Genomic DNA, 20,936 nt, shown 5'->3' with positions numbered 1-20,936 from the left:
GCCGGGAGCGCTTCCCTGGTTTCTTACAAGTAGGGCCGGAGTGCAAAAGGGCAGAGCTAACAATATTTTAGGAGAAGCCTAAATTAAATAATGAAAGGCCTCATTTTAACACCTGCTTGTTGCCTGTTTAGGTCTATGATTTTTAGAATTACTGACCAAATTATGAAGATGGTTACCACCATGTTTAGATGCTTTGGATTTGAGAAAAGAAACTTTGTTAGAAAGTTAGTCATCCACATTTACAGGGAAGTATGAAACAGCACAAGCAATGCTAGAAAAACAGGACAGATAGCCATAAATTTTTTAAAGACAGAACACAACACTTATTAGCAAAGAAGCTGGCTGTGGAAAGAAAATAAATACAAGGAAGCGGTGGTGGCTTTGGCAATTTCTGGGGTGTGGTTTTTTCTGCTGTTTTACCCCTAACTACAATAAAAACATCAACCATGCCAGCAAACGCCCTGCCACTGCCCTTGAAGACTGAAGTCTGCTTCCTCGGGAAGGCTGATGGCACCAGGCTTCGTGCCATTACCACACAACTGAGTAACAAGATGGGAGTTTGAGCAACAGTTCATGGCTCTAAGCACCCTCCAGAAGAACAGTAACAGGACCCAGGCAGAAGAGGACGGAGTGACAGGTCTCATGAGTCACACAGCCGCAAAAATTCCTTCCCAAGTGCAGAGCCAGGCAGGATTATATAGCCTGTCAAGCTCCTGCAGAAGAGGCCACTAGCAATTCTACACAATCAAGTGCTGGTTTTAGAGAGCAAAGAACTTACATAGAATGAATTGTGAAAAAGGGGAAGAACTGCAAAAGCACATAAGAGGGGACTGGAGAGGTACAGGACAGCAGTCTACAGAAGAAGCCTGACTGGATTATCTAATGACCACAGAGCTTGCTTCTCTAGAACTACTTACCCACCAACATTTCTGCTTGGTTTTGGAAGTTCATATAGCATTCAGTAGGGACGACAATGTGAGCAAAACACTTATCCTTTTATGTGAGCTGCAGTGTCATGCTCCACACTGCCTTCCTGCAGAGAGTGAATGGCACACTCCACGGCTCTCTTCGGACATGTCCGCATTCTTGATCACCGCCTTCCGATCGCTCATGGTTGCCTGCAGGGAGCGAAGCAGAGGGGAGCCCGGAGCTGCAGGCGCGGCCGCCCGCCGGCAGCACCCGCGGCCGTGGGGCACCGCTGCCGGCTGGCTCGGAGGCCCCGGCACAGCCCGCGCCCGGGGCCAGAGGCGCGGTACCGCCCGGGCCGGGCCGCCCGCACCGCGCTGCCGCCCGCAGGCCCCGCCGCCCGCCCGGCCCCCGCCGCCACCTCCCTGCCGCTCCCCTCACCGTGATCAGCGAGGCAGGCGCGCGCTCCCCCTCGGCGTCAGTTTAACCGACCCGCGCGCGCCGCAACCGCCTCAGCAGCGGGCGGGCCCGTGGAAGAGCCCGGGCCCTCGCCCCTCCCTCCCCGGCTCTTACCTCCTTCGGGCTCACCCTCGCCGGCGGGGGGGCCGGGCCAGGCGGAGAGCGGCTGCTACCCTTCGCTGCCGGCCGCGCCGCACACGGCTCTCGGCCACGGCGGAGGCCGAGCACCGCTGCCCCATAACGGCGCCGCCACACCGACCACAGCAGCTGCCGAGACCCGGATGCAGCCGCCCCCCGGCGGCACCGTCGGGCAGCACCGAGCGCCCGGGCTGGCCCCGCCCCCGGCAGCGCCCCCCCGCGGCCAGGCCCGCACAGGGAGGCGGCAGCGGCGGCACGGGCAGCGCCTGGCACAGGGCAGCCCAGGAGGGGCGAGAGCGAAAAAATAGGAAAAAAACCACACACACAAAAAAACACTAAAAAAAACAACCTCCACACACACAAAAAAAACCACACCCAACGGAAAAAAACCCAAAAATACCGACTCAGAAGAATAAGAGCATGTGGAGCAGAAGGAAGTGTCAGTACCTACGCAGCACAAGCAGTAACAAGGCAAGACGGTAGGTGGCTATAAAGCTGCCCTACTAACAAAGTAGCAGCCTCATGGAAAAAAAAAAATACAAGGCAGACTGTTTTGGTATTTTTCCTTTTTATATCCACAATGTAACATCATCTGCTATAGCATAATCCCTGCCATCGCCCTTGAAGATCAAGGTCTGTGTCCTCAGGAAGGCTGCAGTAACTAGTCAGAGGAGTCAGCGCACAGTCCTGTAACTGGATACAGGTTTCAGTGAGGGTCTGTGGTTCTAACCAGACTTGAAAAGAAGAATAGCGACTTGGCCGAGGTAGAAGTAGATGAAGTGCTTGGTCTCATGTGTCACGTAGCTGCCAAAGTTCCTTCCCACGATGCAGTGCCAAGTGGGATTGTATTTCTTGTCAAACTCCTGCAAAATAGATCACTAGAAATTAAGAATTCTTCTAAACAGGTATCCACGTTAAAGAATACTGGAATGAAATTACCTGCCTAGAGTTAACTGCTTAGCATCGGTAGCTAAATTTGCTAAAGCTTTAGGCCACAGGCTATGAACTTGCACCCAGATAGGTTGAACTTTTAACTTATTTCCATGAAAGAGGACCTCAAGAGCCAGGTCAAGATGGAAGATAAGGAAGCTACAAGTGCCAGCAGAAACCACCATCTCAGAGATAAGAGGAAAAAACCCAGATGACTCAAGGACAATTAAGAGACCCAATGAAGAAGAAGACCCCAGACCCTAATACTACTTACTATTGGTCCAAACTGTCAAATGAGGGGTGGGAAACTCAGACTGTAAAGGTATAACCACCCAGGAATTTCTTTGCTTGGGGTCCCTCTGCAAAGGCACCCAGCTCAAAGGCACCCAGCTTGAGCTGTTTCTTCCACTGTACCACCCAAATTACCTTATCAGACTTTAAGCCCACACCTCTGCTATGGAATACCTAGGGCAGAGAAACTTCAGTTTGGTGACCCAGATGGGACCCTAGGCCACCACCATCATTGGATCCTCTCTTTTCCAAACATCCAGCTGCTGGCCGTGGGTGAGTTCACCCAGGATCTTTGGAGCAGGAGGCACTGAAGGATGAGCGTTTAGATTCCGTAGTGGGTTCAAGTCCCTCTCAGTATCAGGGTGGGTTCAAGTCCCTCCCCTGCTACAGCTTGCTTACGGGTGTGCAGCGCAATCAGTGTAACGCACACGTAGAAGTGGGTTTGAGTCCCTGTTAGTAAGTGAAAACAATGGAAAACACAAACACACCCAGCATAGAGGGGGCACCCTTAGCCAAGGTACTGGAAAACTGGAAAGATTAACGGCACAGCCAGCTTGTCAAAAAGCACATAGTTACACTATGTCAGGAAGATTGGCCATTTGCAACAAGAGATGGTAGTCCAGCACAATGGTGGCCATCGCAGGGGACTTTTTAACCAGCATTAATTAGCCTTTTTGTGGTATTGCCTGGAGACAGGTCTCCAGCACAAATGGATTGCTGTTATGTGTGGGATCATCAGGCTTGGGAGCAGAAAATCCAGCCCGATGGTATGGGAGGAGGGAGACACTGTCAAAGGTAACACTTGCATTAGTGGATGCCAACACCCCAGAAGAGTCTGGTTGGCATATGGAGTGGGACAATGTATCTCACTTGCTCTCTCTTCACCGCCTACGTCTACCAGCTGCCAGACTCTCTCCTATGATTTCTAACATTTTGCCCAATACCAACACATTACAGCAAGGAGGGGTGGGTGGAGGCAAACCCCCTCCCCCAGTGTTACCCGTGTTTACTAATGAGCCCTGGAACCCCAGTGATTTAGCATTATAGGGAAGCAAAATATCAAGACTAAGGGAAGATGCCACGAGATGCACCAAACTATTTTCTAATAAATGCACTGGATATAACTCAAATTGGGGGGACACCTAGATACTTCTGAGAGAACTGTTCCAGCCAGATGAATGAGAAAAAATAATTAATAAGGATGCAGAACTAGCACAACAAGCTGGAGGACAAAGAAATCCCTGGCCAGCAAGTAATCCAAATTGGGATTATAATAATGCAGGAGATAGAACTACATGCCAAATGGCACTCCAGAATTTAGCAGAAGCCATTAGGGCATGTGGCAAGTTAGGAGTAAATTATACAAGTGCAAGAATGCAGACAGCACCTAGACAAACACCCCAGTGATAGCTTCGACAAGACTTCGTTAAAGTGTGGGGGAATAAACACACAGAAGTTTAACAACACACTAGCAATCAGTGTTTTTATGGATCAAGCAGCCCCCAAGATATGGAAATATTTCAAAGAACATATGCCAGGCTGGCAAGGGGAAACTACAGAAAAGTTAAGTGTGGTAGTATTTGTGTATGATGGGTGAGAGGAAACACAGAAACCTGAGCAAGTGAAAGAGCAAAAGAACAAGAAGCAAATTTACTGGCAGCTGCTTTAGCAAGAAACTTGCAAGTGAAAGGCAGAGGATCAGAAAGACAAAGGCCAAGCCCAGGATTTGGGCTGAGGCCGGGAAACACAGGAAGAAGCATAGGGGGAAGTGAAGGGAAAGAGTGTTATTACTGTGGGAACTTAGGGCATGTACAGCGGGAATGTCCCCTTCGACTACAAGATCTGACTAGATAAGGCAACTCCAACACGAAGAGTTAGCCTAAGAAAATAACAACTCACAATGACAGGAGGTGGGGAAACCTGAAACACTTGCGGAATTAGAAGGACTAGGTATTTCTGCTATGTGGGAAACTCAATTAGACCACCTATAGCAGGTAAAGTAGAAGGCCAAGAAGTTGAACTTTTAGTAGGCAGAGTAGCTGTGCTCTCTCTTTGAAGTTTTACCCCAAAAGGATCTGAAACTGAAGATAAGGTTCTAATACAGAGGGTCACAGGTAGAGGAGCAAAGAGTTTAACCAAGCCCCTATAACAATAGGAAACAAAAGTGTATGGGGAAGACTTGTATTAGCAGAAGAATCTTCGGCCCGTTTGCTAGGAAGAAATCTTTTACAAGCCCTATATGTAGAATTACACTTATCACCTGAAGGAATGGATCTAAATTATGGGAATGAGTGTTGTTACCAAAAGCCCAAACCCTGAAATAAAAGTACCAGAAGTGCTAAAATCTGTGCCCATGAAGATATGGAGCAAAACTGGCACTGATGTTGGATTGCTAATCTCAGCTCAACCTGTAGTCATAAATACAAAGGGAGGAGCTCCACCAATAAGACAAGGAAGAGCATACAAAAGCAGATAAACCAATACCTGCCCCAATGGATTTTAAAAGTATGTATTTCACCATATAATGCTCCCATATTCCCTGTAAAAAAGAACAGGTCGGGTGAAGGCCGAGATCCAAAAAACTGTTTTGTACAAAATTTTCAGGTAATCAATCAACATGTGGCGACTCCTCAACCAGTCGTACCTGATCCTTCCACAGTACCTTTGCAAATATCACATTGGGCAAAATATTTTACCATAACTGATTTAACTGCTGCTTCCTATAGTATACCACTTTATGGAAGTAGTTGGCCCTTATTTGACTTTACATGGAAAGGACAACTGACATGGATGCGCCTTCCCCAAGGGTTCACAAGATGTCCTACAGTTTTCTCTCAGATATTAGTAATTTAAAAGATGTAGAAGTGCCAAGTGAATCAGCTCTCGTACAATATGTAGATGATTTAGCGATAGCATGTAGAGACGAAAATGCCTGTATAATAGACACTGTACATTTGCGTACTGCTTTAGCAGAAAAGGGTCACTACGCATCTCTGTCTAAATTCCAGCTGTATTGAAAGGAAGTAAAATATTTAGGATTTATTTTCAGAGAAGGGCAATGGCTAGGAGACCTAGAAAGAGTAAATGCTGTAACAGAACCCACCCACTCACCCCCCATACAGTAACAAAGAAACAATTACGAGGATTCCTTGGAACTGTGGGATTTTGCAGACCATGGATTCCTGGATTGGGAGAAATAACAAAAACAGAGGCAATGAGGAATGAAGAGGCAGAACCCATTGCATGGGGCTGAGAGAGAGAACAAGGTTTTAAAAACATAAAAGGAGCTTTGGCATCAGTGCCTGCTCTCAGGCTCCCAAATTATACAAAACCTTTCAGTGTGTAAATACGTGAGTCCAAGAGGACAGCCAGAAGAGTGGTAACACAAAAATTAGGACACCACCACCAACCAGTTGCATATTACTCTGCTCAACTAGATTCAGCTGCAGCAGGGGCACCAGCCTGTATAAAATCTCCAACAGCAGCAGCAACAATAGTAGAAAAAAAGCCATCCCTTCATTCTGGGACACCTTGTAACAGTTTTATGTCCACAGGAGGTAGGAATACTGATAAAACAATATGCAATCCAAGCATTATTGCCACATTGAGCACACAGATACAAACTGATCCTCCTAATCAGGGAACGTAGCCTTGAAAAGATGCAATACTTTGAATCCAGCAACCCTATCTTTGCCAGATGATGGAGAAGAACATCACCGATGTGAGCAGCTGATGCACACTTCAAGTGAACTGCAAACCAGTTTTAACCAGTGTTCCTCTGCAAAACCCAGATCTAGTTCTGTCTGTATACAGTTCATCCTACTACCTGCATGGGAAACTACTAACTGGGTGTGCTGTAGTCAGGCAGAAATGAGTGATGAAAGTAAACAGGTTTCCACACAGGTGAGTGCACAAGTAGCACAGCCGGTAGCTTTGTCTTGTACAGCCCACCTGGGAAAAGGAAAGCAAGTTAACATCTACACTGACTGTTGATATGTCTCTGGATTACATCATGCAACTGGGATGTCACAGAGAGAACAAGGACTCCTCACAATCAGGAAAGAAAATATGAGCAGTTTGCTGGAACAAATCCAACTACCTAAAGAAATCGCTGTAATACACTGCCTAGCTTATAGTAGGGACACTATAGAAATCAGTAAAGGAAACTCTCTAGCTGACACTGCTGCAAAGGCTGCAGCCCAACAACCTCTGAGAGAATATATCGTTGCAATTGCAATGATAATCCAGAGCAAACAGCCAAATTCAGACCCAAAACCACACATATGAAAAGGACTGCTCAGCAGAAGAGAAGGAACAATGGGAAAATTGGGAAGAATACAAAATTACAATGGAATATGGACAATTGGAGGAAAACCAATTCTGTGAAAAATTATGTAATTACTGTGGCTAGGTGGTTTCACAATAAAGCTCACAGGGGAGCAGAGGCAGTAGCTAATCAAGTACAAAAAGTATGGCAGCACCAGGAATTTACACTGCTGCAGAAAGAATAACCAACAGCTGCCCGACCTGCCAAAAGTTGCAAGTAGGACCCCAAGCTCAGTTAGGGAGATGACCATGGGCCTACATCCCTTTTCAAAGGCTACAAATAGATTATGCAGATATGATACTTGTCAATGGGTACAAGCGCTTGCTAGTGATAGTAAGTCAGCTGTCAGGCTGGGTAGAGGTCTTCCCAACAAGAAAGGCAAATACAGGATGGGAGATAAAAGCCTTGCTAGAAGTTATACCCAGGTATGGGGTTCCAGAATCAAGTCAGACACAGGTGGTCATTTCACAGCAACATAACTGACCAACTGCATAATCATTAGGAATAGAAAGAAACCTGCATAATCCCCATAATCCATAAGTCTTTGGGACAATGAAAGAACGAACTGAATGTTAAAAGAGAAACGAGCAAAAATATGTACACACACTGGTTTAAAATGGCCAGAAGCACTGAACTTAGCTCTATGGGATGTACTGAATGCTCCATGACAACCCATAGCACTAACACCAGCAGAAATTATTTTTGGGAGACACTGAGCTATACCAGGAACTTACAACCCAATTAAGACCAGCCTACTGGACAGAGATGAACGGTTGACCCAATACGTCAAACCCTTTCTGCAGGTATATGAAAGTAACAGAAAGCATGCTCAATTGTATCAGTCCACACCTCTGGAAATACAGGTATGTGGTATATAACCCAGAGATAAGTTTTAATTAAGGTGTTCTCATGAAAAATCCAGATTAGAACCTAAGTGGGAAGGGCCATATACCATCTCACTAAGTTCCTATTTTGCTGTTAAAAGTTTAGGAAAAGAAAACTGGCACACCATTCTCACATCAAACAGGTGGTAAATAGCCAACCACCTGATGAACAACTAACTCCTGGAAAAACTCTCAAATCAACTAAGAATTATGTGGGGCATCTCGCTACTCTTGATATTACTGATTCTGGTTACTGCTACAGCATGGCCAAGTATAAAAATGATGGATGATCCAGATTAGTGAAAAGTTAACAAATCCAAGAAGAAGATAGTTTTCCTAGATTATAGAGGAACAAGGTTCCCAATTCCTAAAACACCTGAAAGGATGGATCTCACTTTCTATCATGAAACAGATAAGGTTTATAATTCAGCCTCAATAGAGGTGAACAGTAGAGACAGGTCTAATTGTCTCAATAATAGCAGTTGCTGCTTAAAAAAAAAAAAATGCTTAATACCAGTTGTTGTGTGATGCTGGATCCTAGGTTAAGAATCAACAGGATACAAGTTACTTGTGTACAAGATACTGTTACTTCTGCAAGAGTTGACCCAGTACAAACTACTGTTTCTCTGCCCACCACCGTAAATCCTACCTCAAGTCCACTAATCAGTTACCTGAAATTGAACCATATGCAATCAAGTACATAGGACAGCAACAAATGGTATTTACTCCCTCATGGACCCTTAGATGAGCAGGACTATTGATGCAAATTAATCATAATAAAAAAAATAAATCAAACCAATCTGTTCACCATTCTTAGATATATCCTACACAGGGTGGGCAGCATGGTTACATGGGAGAATCCTTACGCCTTCAAAGTGAAGAAAACGGGATGCAACTACTATCATAGGGACAGGACTGGGAATCTTAAGTGGTATAGATGCTAAAGTACTCCTAAATAAAGGATGACAAGTGATTTAAGCAAGTTAGGACACCCACTGTGATCCTCTCTACTAGGAGTCATTGACTAGCGCCTAATGCTGAGATATTGCCTCAGTGGGAGAAAATCAATGAAGGAGACCACCAGCTGATTGTAGAAGCACTTGGAACAGTCCAGGGCAATCTTTCCAGTAGCTCTGGGCTACATCCAAGCTCAACTGCGGATGCAGTGTATAGCAGCAGCAATTGTAAGGGAAGGTAAAGACGGCACCTTACCCACAGAGGCTCGAAAAGTAGTTTGGGACAAGGCAACTGAGTTCAAAAGAGAATTTCAATCCTGGTAGTACAAGGCAAGTTTCACTCATTAAACAATTGAGTCACAGCCTTTGTCTTAACAATATATAATGCATTGGTATACACCATATACCCAAGCATTGCATAAGGATTAAATTACAATGGAACTATACGCTATCCATTAGAACAGAGTGTGGACCCAACAAAATGCAAACAAATAGCAAACTGCAGATGTTAATGCATGCGTTGTACAGGAACAGCAAGGGTTTATCTGTGGGAGTAAACACCATCAGAGCTAGACATTTGCCTTGATGCTGAAGAGTATGTTTGCCATTTTGAGGTACATCCCAACAAAACCCATGAAACAGTACTTGTATATAGAGGAAATGGATGTGCTTTTATGAGAACCCTTTGTGATTTTGTATTAGCAGATGGTATTACCATAGATGCCAGAAGTCACTCAAATATGTGTCTGTAACTTCACTACAATTATGGGGTGCGATTTCAATTATTCAGCTCCCATTATGTCTTACTGAGTGTTACAATCAAATGACGTATTAACTCAAGATTTATCAACCACCCTCATGAGAGCCAATCTTACATTTGTAAAGAGATTATTACAACATGATGATATCTATCAATTACTAAAACATATACAGAATAATGAACAAAAAGCTGTAATTACTGGCCACCTTTGTGCAAAAGAAATACATCATCATATACTCAAAATTTTGAGTGAAAAAGGATGGAGAGTATCACTGGCGGGGAACCCTCCTGGGACAGTTACCAACCACAACAGGAATTTGTAATTGCATACTGCACCTAGTAGTGGTTAAGCTTAACCTTGTTATGCCTATTACTTAAAAATATATTGTACGTTACCTCACCTCAGAACACTTTAAGAACACTGTTCAACATATTAGCAGGAAGATGCTGTTAGGGAATATTGGATTGAAACTGCCTAGAGTTAACTGCTTAGCATTAGCTGCTAAATTTGCTAAAGCCTTAGGCCACAGGCTATGAACTTGCACCCAGATAGGTTGAACTTTTAACTTATTTCCATGAAAGAGGGCTTCAAGAGCCAGGTCAAGATGGAAGATAAGGAAGCTACAAGTGCCAGCAGAAACCACCATCTCAGAGATAAGAGGAAAAAACCCAGATGACTCAAGGACAATTAAGAGACCCAATGAAGAACAAGACCCCAGACCCTGATACTACTTACTATTGGTCCAAACTGTCAAATGAGGGGTGGGAAACTCAGACTGTAAAGGTATAACCACCCAGGAATTTTGTTGTTCAGAGTCCCTCTGCAGAGGCACCCAGCTTGAGCTGTTTCTACTGCTGCACCACTCAAATCACCTTACTGGACCTTAAGCCTGAGACTCTGCTATGAGATACCTAGGGTGGAAAAGCTTCTTTAACATAGCAAATCAGTATTTCCGAAGTGGAAGCAATCATTCTGCTTAGTTGTATTACTTTTTAAACAGTTCTTCCACTCAGATCTGTTTAACTTACATTGACACTCTTTGATTTCTCTATTCTCCAGAGTTGACGAGGCAGGAAATATAACCAGAACTAGATCTTTCCTATGTTCAGTATTGTTAATCCTACATAAAGAACAACACAGAAATCACAAACAACAGATAATCTGTGCTACCAGATTTTTTTTCGGGGTTTTCTTTTTTGCTTACATCACTACATAAGGAGAGGTGTGATTACAACAGACTTGCAGAAAAGTACTTTTCCATGCAATTTCTGACCCAGCTGGACAGAACTGTGAATAGATCCTTAAGATTAAGTACAATAAAACTGAAACCAAGGACTATGAAACAGGCTTTCTCTCAGAGAGAGCTCAATAGAGCCCCTGTTTTGTACCAGCTCAACAGTCCCAGGGACAGTCAGCTGCTGCTCTCTGTTCACCTGGACAACGGGACAGGGGCAGAAAAGGCTAAAGGAGAAGGTGCTGCAAGAAAAACAACTGAAGGACCTGGAAAAGCCCGCTTAAAGGGTGGGGGAAAGAACATAAGGACACCAGCCTACAGACAAAATCCAACTTGAGTAGCTAGTGCCTCTAGAACTTGTTTCTCTAGAGCTACTCGCCCAGCAGCATTCTCCCTGCTTCATTTTTCATGGCATAGATTTCAGGAGGACATTATGAGCAAAGATTTACCTTCTTTATGTGAGCCGCAATGTCCTTCTCGATGTTGTACTTCTCTAAGGCCTGAGTAGCACACTCCACGGCGTCCTGCTGCATCTCTTCGGACATGTCCGCATTCTTGATCACCGCCTTCCGATCGCTCATGGTTGCCTGCAGGGAGCGAAGCAGAGGGGAGCCCGGAGCTGCAGGCGCGGCCGCCCGCCGGCAGCACCCGCGGCCGTGGGGCACCGCTGCCGGCTGGCTCGGAGGCCCCGGCACAGCCCGCGCCCGGGGCCAGAGGCGCGGTACCGCCCGGGCCGGGCCGCCCGCACCGCGCTGCAGCCCCGCTGGGGCTCCCGCAGGCCCCACCGCCCGGCCCAGCAGCCCCGAGAGGGGGCGCAGCCACCCCCGAGCCCAGCCTCGACAGCCTCTCCCTGCCCCAGGGAGGCGAGCGAAGCCCGGAGCCCCCCACGGAAAAGGCTCCCGCCTGCAGCCCGCCGGAACGCGGAGCAGGGCCCTGCCGCGGGGGAGCCCAGACACCGGCCGTCCCACCTCAACCTCCCCAGCGCCCGGGCAGGACCCAGCCCCTCTCGGGCGCTGCGCCACCCCAGCGTGCTTGGCCCTCACGCCGCCCCCCTCACCGCTCGGCGGGTGCCGCGGGACCGGCGCTGTGCGGAGCGGGGCGGACGGGACGCAGATAAAAGCAAACACAACACTCGCTCCGCCGCCGCGTCCGTTTAACCGACCCGCGCGCGCCGCCGTCGCCTCCGAGCGCCCCCAGCCCCACCCTCTCCGTACTGGCCGCCAGCCATTGGCCACAGCCACCACCCCCCCAAGCGCTCATTGGCCAGGATCCGGCGCTCTCGTAGCATTTTACCGCAGCAGTTTCTTTCAGACCGGCATGCTTCGCGCCGGCACCCGTTCCCATAGCGACGGGCGGCCGCGCTGATGGAGGCCGAGGCCTGGGCTCGGCGGGAGCGAGGAGGCCTCTGGGGCGGCCCCAGGAACCCCAGAGCCCCCGCCGGGGCGAGCCCACGACAGGGTGCAGCACCCTGCTTGCCCATGCCTGGGTCACTTGCCTAGAGGCGGTACACAACCTCTGCTTGACCTTACCCTTTCTTTGCTTGTGGCTGAGCTGTCTGAACGTGACTGATTGTTGGTATCTGTACAGTGGCCTGTGACTGCAGCATGAGAGAGGCCCTTGCAGTCACGTCTCTGGTAGGCAAAGTCATCTTTCCCTACAGCTGAGGCAGACAAGATAAACCAAAAGCATATGTGATGCTTTGCAAGGCATCCTACTGCGAAGACTGTGGGGGGTGTATGTGTCAAAATTGCAACATCTGAAGTTTTGCTTAATATTGCAGATAAGAGAAAATCACGGTAAGGTCTGGTGATGGCGCTAGTCAGTCTCAACAGGGAAGGAAGATCTTGGTAAGGGAGACAAGCTCCTACTCGGGAAAGGCAGTTCCTAGTCTGATTTCTTAACAGCATGATGTAATCTCTCGTAACAAATGATTAAGTAGCTTCTTTATATCTACAAAGCTGACGGAGTTTCTGGATGATTCAAATAGTGTGATAAACAGGGCAGCTTTTGCAAAAAAATAGCAGAAAAGGGTCCCTAATTTGTACTAATGTTCCTAATGGGAATCGGAGGCAACCTTTGACTCCTCCCCCCAGTCCATCAGAACACAAAAGCCAACCCTTCCTCCTGCTCCCCACATAAGAACTTTTAATTTAGTCAGGAAACTGCAAAATTAAAAATCTAAAGAGATTAACAGAAATTATTTTCAAAACTATTCAAATACGCTGTGTGGAGTGTGTTGGGGTTTGGGGTTTTTTGGGTTAGTAAAGAGCTTAGGGAAAATTATTTGCAAAATTACTCCAGTATGCTGCGTGGAGTGTGTTGGGTTGTTGTTGAGTGGGTTTTGGGTTAGTGCTCCCCCCGCTTCCCCAGTCAGGTGTCACCTCAGGTACCCAGGATGGGTCCCGCAGCCGGTGGCGCTGCGATGTTTGGCGACTGTTTCGGGCCGGAGCTTGCCCCTGCCCGAGGCTGCGCCAAGGCCCCTGGCACCGGGGCCGGTAGGGCCTCGCTATAAGCCCGCCCCGCAGAGGGAGCGGGCCCTGAACGCCGCGTTTCTCGGGGCCGGGTCGCGCACCGGGGCCCCGCCGGTGCGGCGGCGGGCGGGCGGCCGAGGTCGTGCCCTTGCAAGATGGCGGCGGCGGGGCTGTGCCCGTGCCGGGCGCTGCTGGCGCGGTGCGGCGGGGCTCTGCGGGTGCTCTGCGGCTCCGTGCGGGGCCTCGCCACCGGCCCGGAGATGCACTTCGGCTTCCAGACCGTGACGGAGGCGGAGAGGAGGGAGAAAAGTGAGGGCGGCGGCGGGGTCCGCTGTGGAGCTGCGGGGCAGGGCGGGCTGGGAGCTGACGGGGCTCCCGGGCAGCCGGCGCGCATCGGCGGTGGGGGTGAAGGGGTGCTGGGGACGTGCTTAGAGCTGGGCCCCTCGCTTGAGAGGTTACCGGGTATCTCGGCAAATAGTGTCGGTGTTATACCAGCTCGATTCTTCCCCTCGGGTCCGGAAGGGTTAACGGGAAGAGGCTGTATTTCTCCCAAGAGCCTTTTGTCAGGCTTACTCCTTAGTTAAGTTTTCAGATGGTATTTTTCGGTTCCACCTGGTGATAGACCTCTACGAGGCAATAAAGAACACATTTTACTTCTACAGCAGCATTTTAAAGTAAATTGCATTTCATTCTTATGTCCTTTCTTTGCAGTTAACCAGGTCTTTGAAAGTGTGGCCAAGAAATATGATATAATGAATGATTCAATGACTCTAGGGATTCATCGAGTATGGAAGGATATTCTGATGCATAAAATGAACCCTTCCCCAGGAACACTTCTTCTTGATGTTGCTGGAGGAACAGGTAAATAATTTTGGTGAGTTCCACGTGACAGTGCCACACTGGTTTTGAACTGTTTGAGTCTACTCGGAATTAAGTTGCTTAGCTTTTGTTTGTTTGGGTTGTTTCCCCACCCCCCCAGTTCCCTGTCTTTAAAACTAGTGAAACAACTACTTGATTTTCACAGAGAAGCATTGAGAACTAACTTCTTTGTGTTTTGTAATATTTTGCTTCAGGGCTCTCAAAGTGTTATGGTACTACCGTGATATGTATTGGAAAACTGTTTCCATTTGTAGGGAGTCGTGGACTCTTTGCTTTTACCATGTTCCCTTTATTACACGCACTCTGTCTCTGTACTGTGTGTGTGTGAGTTTATATATATATATATATAAAAAATCAACTCTGTTCAATGTCCAGAGCCTTCTGTTCTGATTTCCTGGAGTCAGTAAACATTCCAAAACATGTGTCTCTCTTTTCAAACAAATGCAGGTGACATTGCCTTTCGTTTTATTAATTATGTTCGCTCTGCACAAGAACGCCAGCTCCAGCAGAAGCTTAAGCACCATCAGAATTTATCATGGCAGGAAATTTCTGAGAGTTACCAGGAAGGCAAATTTAAGCCGCTTGGGGATTCCCAAGTGGTGGTCTGTGACATTAACAAAGAAATGTTAAAAGTTGGCAAGCAGAAAGCACAGCATCTTGGCTACTCTGAAGGTGAGTCATGCACAGTACCATTTCAGTAGCATGCCTGATAGCAAGAAGTTGACATGTGATACCCACAGGTAATCACCACTTCAGGATTACAATATATTACATAGCCATGGTGTATGCTATAGCTGTGTCTGCTTATTTGCCAATGTTGAGTGCCTTTTCCAGTGAGTATGTATGTACTATGTTGTTCAGGTGTACAATGATCCTCTGGAAGTGTCCATGAGGTCTGATACCCGTCTGTCCTTCAAAACTGGTTAAATAATCTAAACCTGCTGTTTATATCTGTGCTTCCAAATATGATTTTACTAAAGCAGATAATGCAAAAGAGCTTAGCCCTAGAATGATTACACTAAAGATCTCACAATAGGTGTTTTACGAATCAAGGCAGCAAATAAAAAATGCAGTAACTGCGTGATACTGTGAACCTATGAAACTTTCCACAGTTGGAGCATATGCTAATAATGCTCAGAGAAACTGAATTGTATTAAATATTAGTTTGCAGGTCAATGGATTAATTCCTGATATCTAGAATTTGTTGGGGACCACGCCAATCCTGATTGAAAAGCCTGATTTTAAGAAGTAAGACATAGAGAAAGAAGTCCTGCTTGTGGCTCAGCATTTGTATGACAGTTGCTTATCCTCTCTTCATTTATGGATATTTTGCAAATATTTTAGCAATGTAAAGTATACCAGGAGGTTTCCAAACCTTGTTTGCCTGAGTTATTATACGTTAGTTATGCCCTGGGCAGTGTGGATTACAAGATACCCTGCATGTCCTTTCACTGTGCCCTGCTCCCACACCCCCATCAGGGCTTCAGCCTACAAATTGTGTGGGATGAAGGACATACAAAACAGCTCAGTAGGACAAAGGGGCTGAAAAATAAACGGCTGGCATAGGTTCTCTCAGCTGCTCTTGCTTCCTGCTGGTGGGTTACCTCAGGCATTGCCTGCCTGCCTCTCCCTTTTCTTTAAAGAATGAACACTGTGAAAGTGTTAGTTCTTCCAGCCCTGGCAGACTGCATGCATCACACTGAGCAGCTTGCAAGCCTGTTCAGAGCTGCTCTTACGCATTGCAGTTTGGGAACACCTGAACTGTACGAACATTGTAAGTATAAAAGCTTTATGACTGTAGCTTAGGACCTGAAATAAAGCTTGATGCTGCCTCCCACCTACTATAAATAAAGCATTTTGTTTAATTGGCTGCACTTTTTAGGTATTTTTGTGAATTACCAAATTCTCAAAATGAGTCTTTTAAGTTTTTTAGATTTCTTCCTCTGTACATCAAAGCTTTAGAGGCCCAGTTGTTGTCTTGTTGCCTGGGTTGGCTTATGCCCCACTGTGCCATAATTCTGACGACTTACTCTTTTTCACTCCCTTGTTCAGCACATTTCATAATCACTTTTCATGCGATTCCTCCCTGTTGTAATAACCTCGTTTCTGAGCTTGCTTGTCTGAGGTCTAAAATTTGTTTTTCTTAAAATTGTAAGGGGCAGAGTTTCCTTTCAGTATATTCCTATATACATTCACCAACAATGGGGGCTGCGCATGGTAAAAAGAAACGTGCTGATTGTGCATTTTGGCCAGCAGGAGCAGCGGCTGCACTGCACGTGCCGAGTTCCTCACAGTACTGCAGACTGACAGCCCCTTTTATGCATCTCCTTACAAACTCCTAGCCTGTGATTTTACTGCAGTGTATTCTGAAGAACAGTTTTTCAGTTGCTCAAAACCTTTTCTTGACACTCACTTCTCAGGTGTCTTTTCAGACTGTCTAGATTTAAATAACACTGATAATAACTGCTTTAATAATGTTGCATGCTTCTTTTCATACAATACTTTCTACAACTATAAATATGTATATTTTAAAAATTAAATTTGAATGTTGCCTGGGAACAACTGTTGTTTTCTGTTGTGCTTTGCTCTCCTCCACATTGCTTTCTAGCATACTGCCTTTGAAACTGATCTCTGTTGCAGAAGACTTCTGTGAGGGTTTTTTTTGTTAGGTTTTCTTGGTTTGCATTTGAGTCACCAAAACCAGTGACTTTAAGAACTATTAATTCTAAATTGAGCAGTTTTATTTTTTGGTACCAATAACCTGGACGTCCATACTCCACAGACAGATATGGCCTTGCCACAGCTGCAGCAAGGTCACGTACTGATAGTGCTGAATGGAGGGAGTGTGGCTTTTCATGTTTCTCGGTCTATGGAAGCTTTTTAGCAAAATGTTTTAGGTGGTTTGGCCGTTGTTGCATGGCAAGACATTAATCATGGTTTATAGTTATTCTTTGAGCACACATTCTCTTTTTGCAAGTTTGCTACAAACGGCAGCCAGTTTCTTTCCACTACAATGCAAGATTTGAGAGAAATCTTTTTGGCGGACTAAGGCACTGTGAGCACAATATGCATAAGAATGTTTTGGCTGATCTGCAGAATTTTGGCTTGAAAAGATGGCTGGGTAGTATAGAGCCTTGAAAGGTTTGAGTCTGTGAGTATAGACTAAGGTGTCTTTCCTCCAACAAAACTGTGAAATAGAAGTATTAGTTTTAAATACCAGGGGGTTTAATAATAATTTCCTTCTGGAACAGATAAGTTCTAGTCTTCCTGGAGGAGTCTTGAGTTCAATACTGTGTCCTTGGCTTTTACTACAGGCTTGTCCTGGGTACTTGGGAATGCTGAAGAGTTGCCCTTTGATGATGATAAGTTTGATGTTTACACAATTGCTTTTGGAATCCGAAATGTAACTCGTATTGATTTGGTAAGTTGCTGTAGTATATCCTGACGTGGGGTCCTTATGATTCATCTGTGGGTTTTTTATGCTAGCAGAGGCGGCAAAGGAGGAACTCCTTTGGATAAAGGAACATTGTTGTCTAGTGAAATGTTTAAATTAAGTGGCATGTAGTGTGCAACTTGTTTGAATGAAGAATGCTATTAAATGCCCCACCTGTGTAATAAAAAGTTAGATTTATACTAGTTGCACCCAATCCTTCCAGCTTGGCAAGCCACACAGTCTCTTCTTAAGGCAAAAAGGGCTGAATGCTACAGTCATTCACCACCTCCTCCTAACCTATCATATGGCTGGTTCTACACATGCACAGTGCAGTCAGTCTGCATGTTTCAAATCTTCCTGAAGCATTTGATCTATATCCCACCCGCAGTGTGTCCTGCACTTTCTGCCCCATTCGGTTTCCCTGCCTGAACCAGCTGAGCTTCCAGGGCACAGAGGGGGAAGCAGCTGGCTGCTGCCACCACTGCCATTGACCTAACCTGTTCAGCCCACTTCTGCTCAGTGTCTTTACGCTGGCTGGTAGTAGAGTTTCCCATGAAGAACAAGTATGATTTTAATTAGGGTAGGTAGTACCCTTTGTTCTAAACAATATACATCCTTTGAGAATGACTAGCTGTCGTGGGGGTGAAGGTAGATCACCTGCCTAGCTGGACTAGTTGTCTTGTGTTTTGGAGGAGTGTGTTACAACCTGGGCAATGATTCTTCTGTGGAAGGTGTAGCGTTTGGATCCAAACCACCTTGAACTGTATGCACAGTGCTTCACCTGCACCCTTCCAAAGCACAGGCATCTTGCCTTTATGGATAAAGCGGTCTGGTAGCATAGCTCCCTGGAGACTGGTACAAAACACATCCAAGCTTTGAGTTCTTTTGCAAAGCTCCCATCATGTATGTGTGCTGTTTGTATTTTATCCCTTAGAAACATGACAGTTGAAACCGAGCAGATGTATAACCTGCAGAGGTTCTTGAGTACCACTCTCCTGTGCTCTTGTATAAAAGAACACACAGTTGTAAATAGACTTTTGTCTTTGTTCTTCTTAGGTGTTTTATTTTGGATATAGGATGGAATTCTCAAAGTAGGCAAAGGTTTTCTTCTTCCCTTTCCTTCCCCCCATTCTCACACATTGCTCATCCAAAATCCAGTATCACTTCTTTGATCCTTTGGGTGTGCCTCGCAGTTGAGTAAAATCTTTTCTTTTGATTAAAAAAACAAAATCTATCATGCCCTCTTTCATTTTCAGCTTCTTGTAGCTGAGTCACCCTCTCCCTTTTAGGTTTGGTCTGTAATTACGAGCACTTTGCTGGCAAACATTCATCAACTGAGAGCAGGGAAAAAGAAGAAAAATTGCAAACATGACATCATAGTTTCAACACAAAGCCTGGTGTAAATCTATTTATGTAACAGCAAGAGTGTTTGTGGTTTGGTTTTGTTGTTCGTTTTGGGATGGGGGGGTGGGTTATGCCTGTCTTGGGGTGCTTCACGAGTAAATATTGGAGATTGCTAGTCAGTATTCTCTTTACTCCCTCTCCTCGGTTTACCACTGAGTTGCCATCACATGGCATAATAGGCAGATGCTGGTCTACAGGAACAAACTTATCATATCTGCTTTGTCTCAGGCACTTCAGGAGGCCTATCGTGTGCTGAAACCAGGAGGAAGGTTTCTCTGCCTTGAGTTTAGTCGTGTCAGCAGCCCTCTTCTTTCCAGGTAGGAACATGGTGACATTATGGCCATGTCACAAGGCCAGAATGAGAGACAGAGACACTTTGAGGCCACCTCATTGTGCACTTTTAAAATCAGATACAGACTCCACAGAGTAGTGGTACAGGGATCAATTTGTGTTGGAGAGGGTCAGTTTTCAACTTGTTGGTATTAATCTGCTTGTGCTGTCTGTCTGTGCAGGCTCTACGATCTGTACAGTTTCCAGGTTATCCCTGTTCTGGGTGAGGTTATTGCTGGTGACTGGAAATCTTACCAATATCTTGTGGAGAGCATCCGTCGTTTCCCACCTCAGGTAAGACAGTATTTCTCTGAATTTGCTCACACACAAAACAGGGTTCCAGCATAATCACAGGCAGCTGGCTTATAAGCCTTCGGGTTGTTCTAATTATGGAACTATTACTTTTCAGGAGGAGCTGAAGGCAATGATAGAAGATGCAGGCTTTTTAAAAGTGGATTATCAGAATTTAAACTCTGGCATTGTTGCCATTCACTCAGGTTTCAAACTGTGAGTCTACTGTGTAGCAAAACAAAGGAAGTGGAATTTTCCTGAGGAATATGAAAGCTGTGGCATTTTAACACTATCAAGACTGAAGAGGAGTTTTAAGAACTTGTGCAACAGAGCCAGGTCAGACCCAGAGGAACATCAGCTGCCTTGCCCCGCCCCCGCCCCAAGAAACCTCTGGATGAAGTGATTCGTGTGGTGTTTCTTACACTTGCATTTCTCTTCAAGTGCAATGTAAAGCACGCGGCCAAAACTGAGCAATCATTACAAACAAAGCAACTTCATTTACCCGTGGTATAGTTACAGAAGTAGACTGACTAGTCTTTAAATAAGATGCCTCCTTTTTTTGACTAAGCTTCAAGGAGGATATCATACCAGTGAGAAGTAACTTGGATTTTTAGATCTTTATTAAGCTGTCATGTGGACTTAAGGGGATTTTTCCCATGATTCCTTTATTTCTTTCAAAGGCAAATGGAAGGCTTGTGAAATAAACCAGCTCTGCATCAACCTTTTCCACTTAAGTAAGTATTTTAAGCTTTGTAAGATTTCCTTTTTAAGAAAGAAATCTTTTTCTGAAGAATGACCACATAAAAATATTCTGGAATGAGATGTTTTCACCTCCATATGAAATCTGTCAGTACTAGATGCATAATGTCTAAGGAAAAATACTGTGCGTTTCCTTCTGTTCTTTTAACTGTTGAAGAACAGATGCTTCTGTAGCAGTATACAGGGATAGAGTGGAAAAAAAAAATCTAGAGAAGGTAAACTTACATCCCAAAGTGACAGCTGTGAAATGAACTAGTATGAAAGTTTTTCTCTCCTTAAAAATCGAGAGATGAAAAGACTATTGCTTTTAGCTTACCAATTCACTTGAAATCAGAAAAGCAACACCATGTATCTAAAACCAGAGTTTGCACTAGAGATTGTGTACCTACTGAAAATATGCTTACCAAGAACTGAAAAACATTCTTTTCTCTCAAGGAAATCTGCTGGTCTCAGTTACAGTTCTCAGTCTCTATGATGTACTCA

The 20,936-nt window shown here is 45.6% G+C and overlaps 3 protein-coding genes across 4 annotated transcripts in view; 1 reads left to right on the top strand and 2 right to left on the bottom strand.

Moving 5' to 3' along the window:
- The window catches only part of RNF10 (ring finger protein 10), a 202,002-nt gene extending 200,363 nt beyond the window's left edge, over positions 1-1,639 (bottom strand). Inside the window, exons 1-2 of one of the 2 annotated variants that reach the window (XM_056347988.1) lie at positions 1,480-1,639; positions 918-1,118 (exon numbers count right to left, since the gene is read on the bottom strand). In XM_056347988.1, coding sequence (XP_056203963.1) covers positions 918-951 — 34 coding nt within the window. In that variant the 5' untranslated portion in view covers positions 952-1,118; positions 1,480-1,639. Of the gene's footprint in view, positions 1-917; positions 1,262-1,479 lie in introns of those variants that run through there. The other variant, XM_056347997.1, reaches the window with a different exon arrangement.
- Positions 1,640-2,054: 415 nt separating this feature from the next.
- Positions 2,055-12,098, bottom strand: LOC130145491 (dynein light chain 1, cytoplasmic-like). Its single transcript, XM_056330349.1, has 3 exons — positions 11,944-12,098; positions 11,336-11,473; positions 2,055-2,366 (listed from the first exon to the last, which is right to left on the bottom strand). The coding sequence occupies exons 2-3, from the start codon at positions 11,465-11,467 to the stop codon at positions 2,229-2,231; spliced, it is 270 nt and encodes an 89-aa protein (XP_056186324.1). The 5' UTR covers positions 11,468-11,473; positions 11,944-12,098; the 3' UTR covers positions 2,055-2,228.
- A 1,194-nt stretch (positions 12,099-13,292) lies between these two features.
- Positions 13,293-20,414, top strand: COQ5 (coenzyme Q5, methyltransferase). The gene is made up of 7 exons (XM_056330305.1): positions 13,293-13,666; positions 14,069-14,218; positions 14,684-14,908; positions 17,551-17,657; positions 19,302-19,390; positions 19,586-19,697; positions 19,813-20,414. Exons 1-7 carry the CDS (start codon positions 13,513-13,515, stop codon positions 19,912-19,914), a joined length of 939 nt encoding a protein of 312 aa, XP_056186280.1. The 5' UTR covers positions 13,293-13,512; the 3' UTR covers positions 19,915-20,414.
- Positions 20,415-20,936: the final 522 nt, after the last annotated feature.

The sequence above is a fragment of the Falco biarmicus genome, chromosome 1 (genome assembly GCF_023638135.1).
Source record: "Falco biarmicus isolate bFalBia1 chromosome 1, bFalBia1.pri, whole genome shotgun sequence".
Taxonomy (NCBI): Eukaryota; Metazoa; Chordata; class Aves; order Falconiformes; family Falconidae; genus Falco; species Falco biarmicus.
This window is presented reverse-complemented; position numbering and strand designations above follow the sequence as displayed.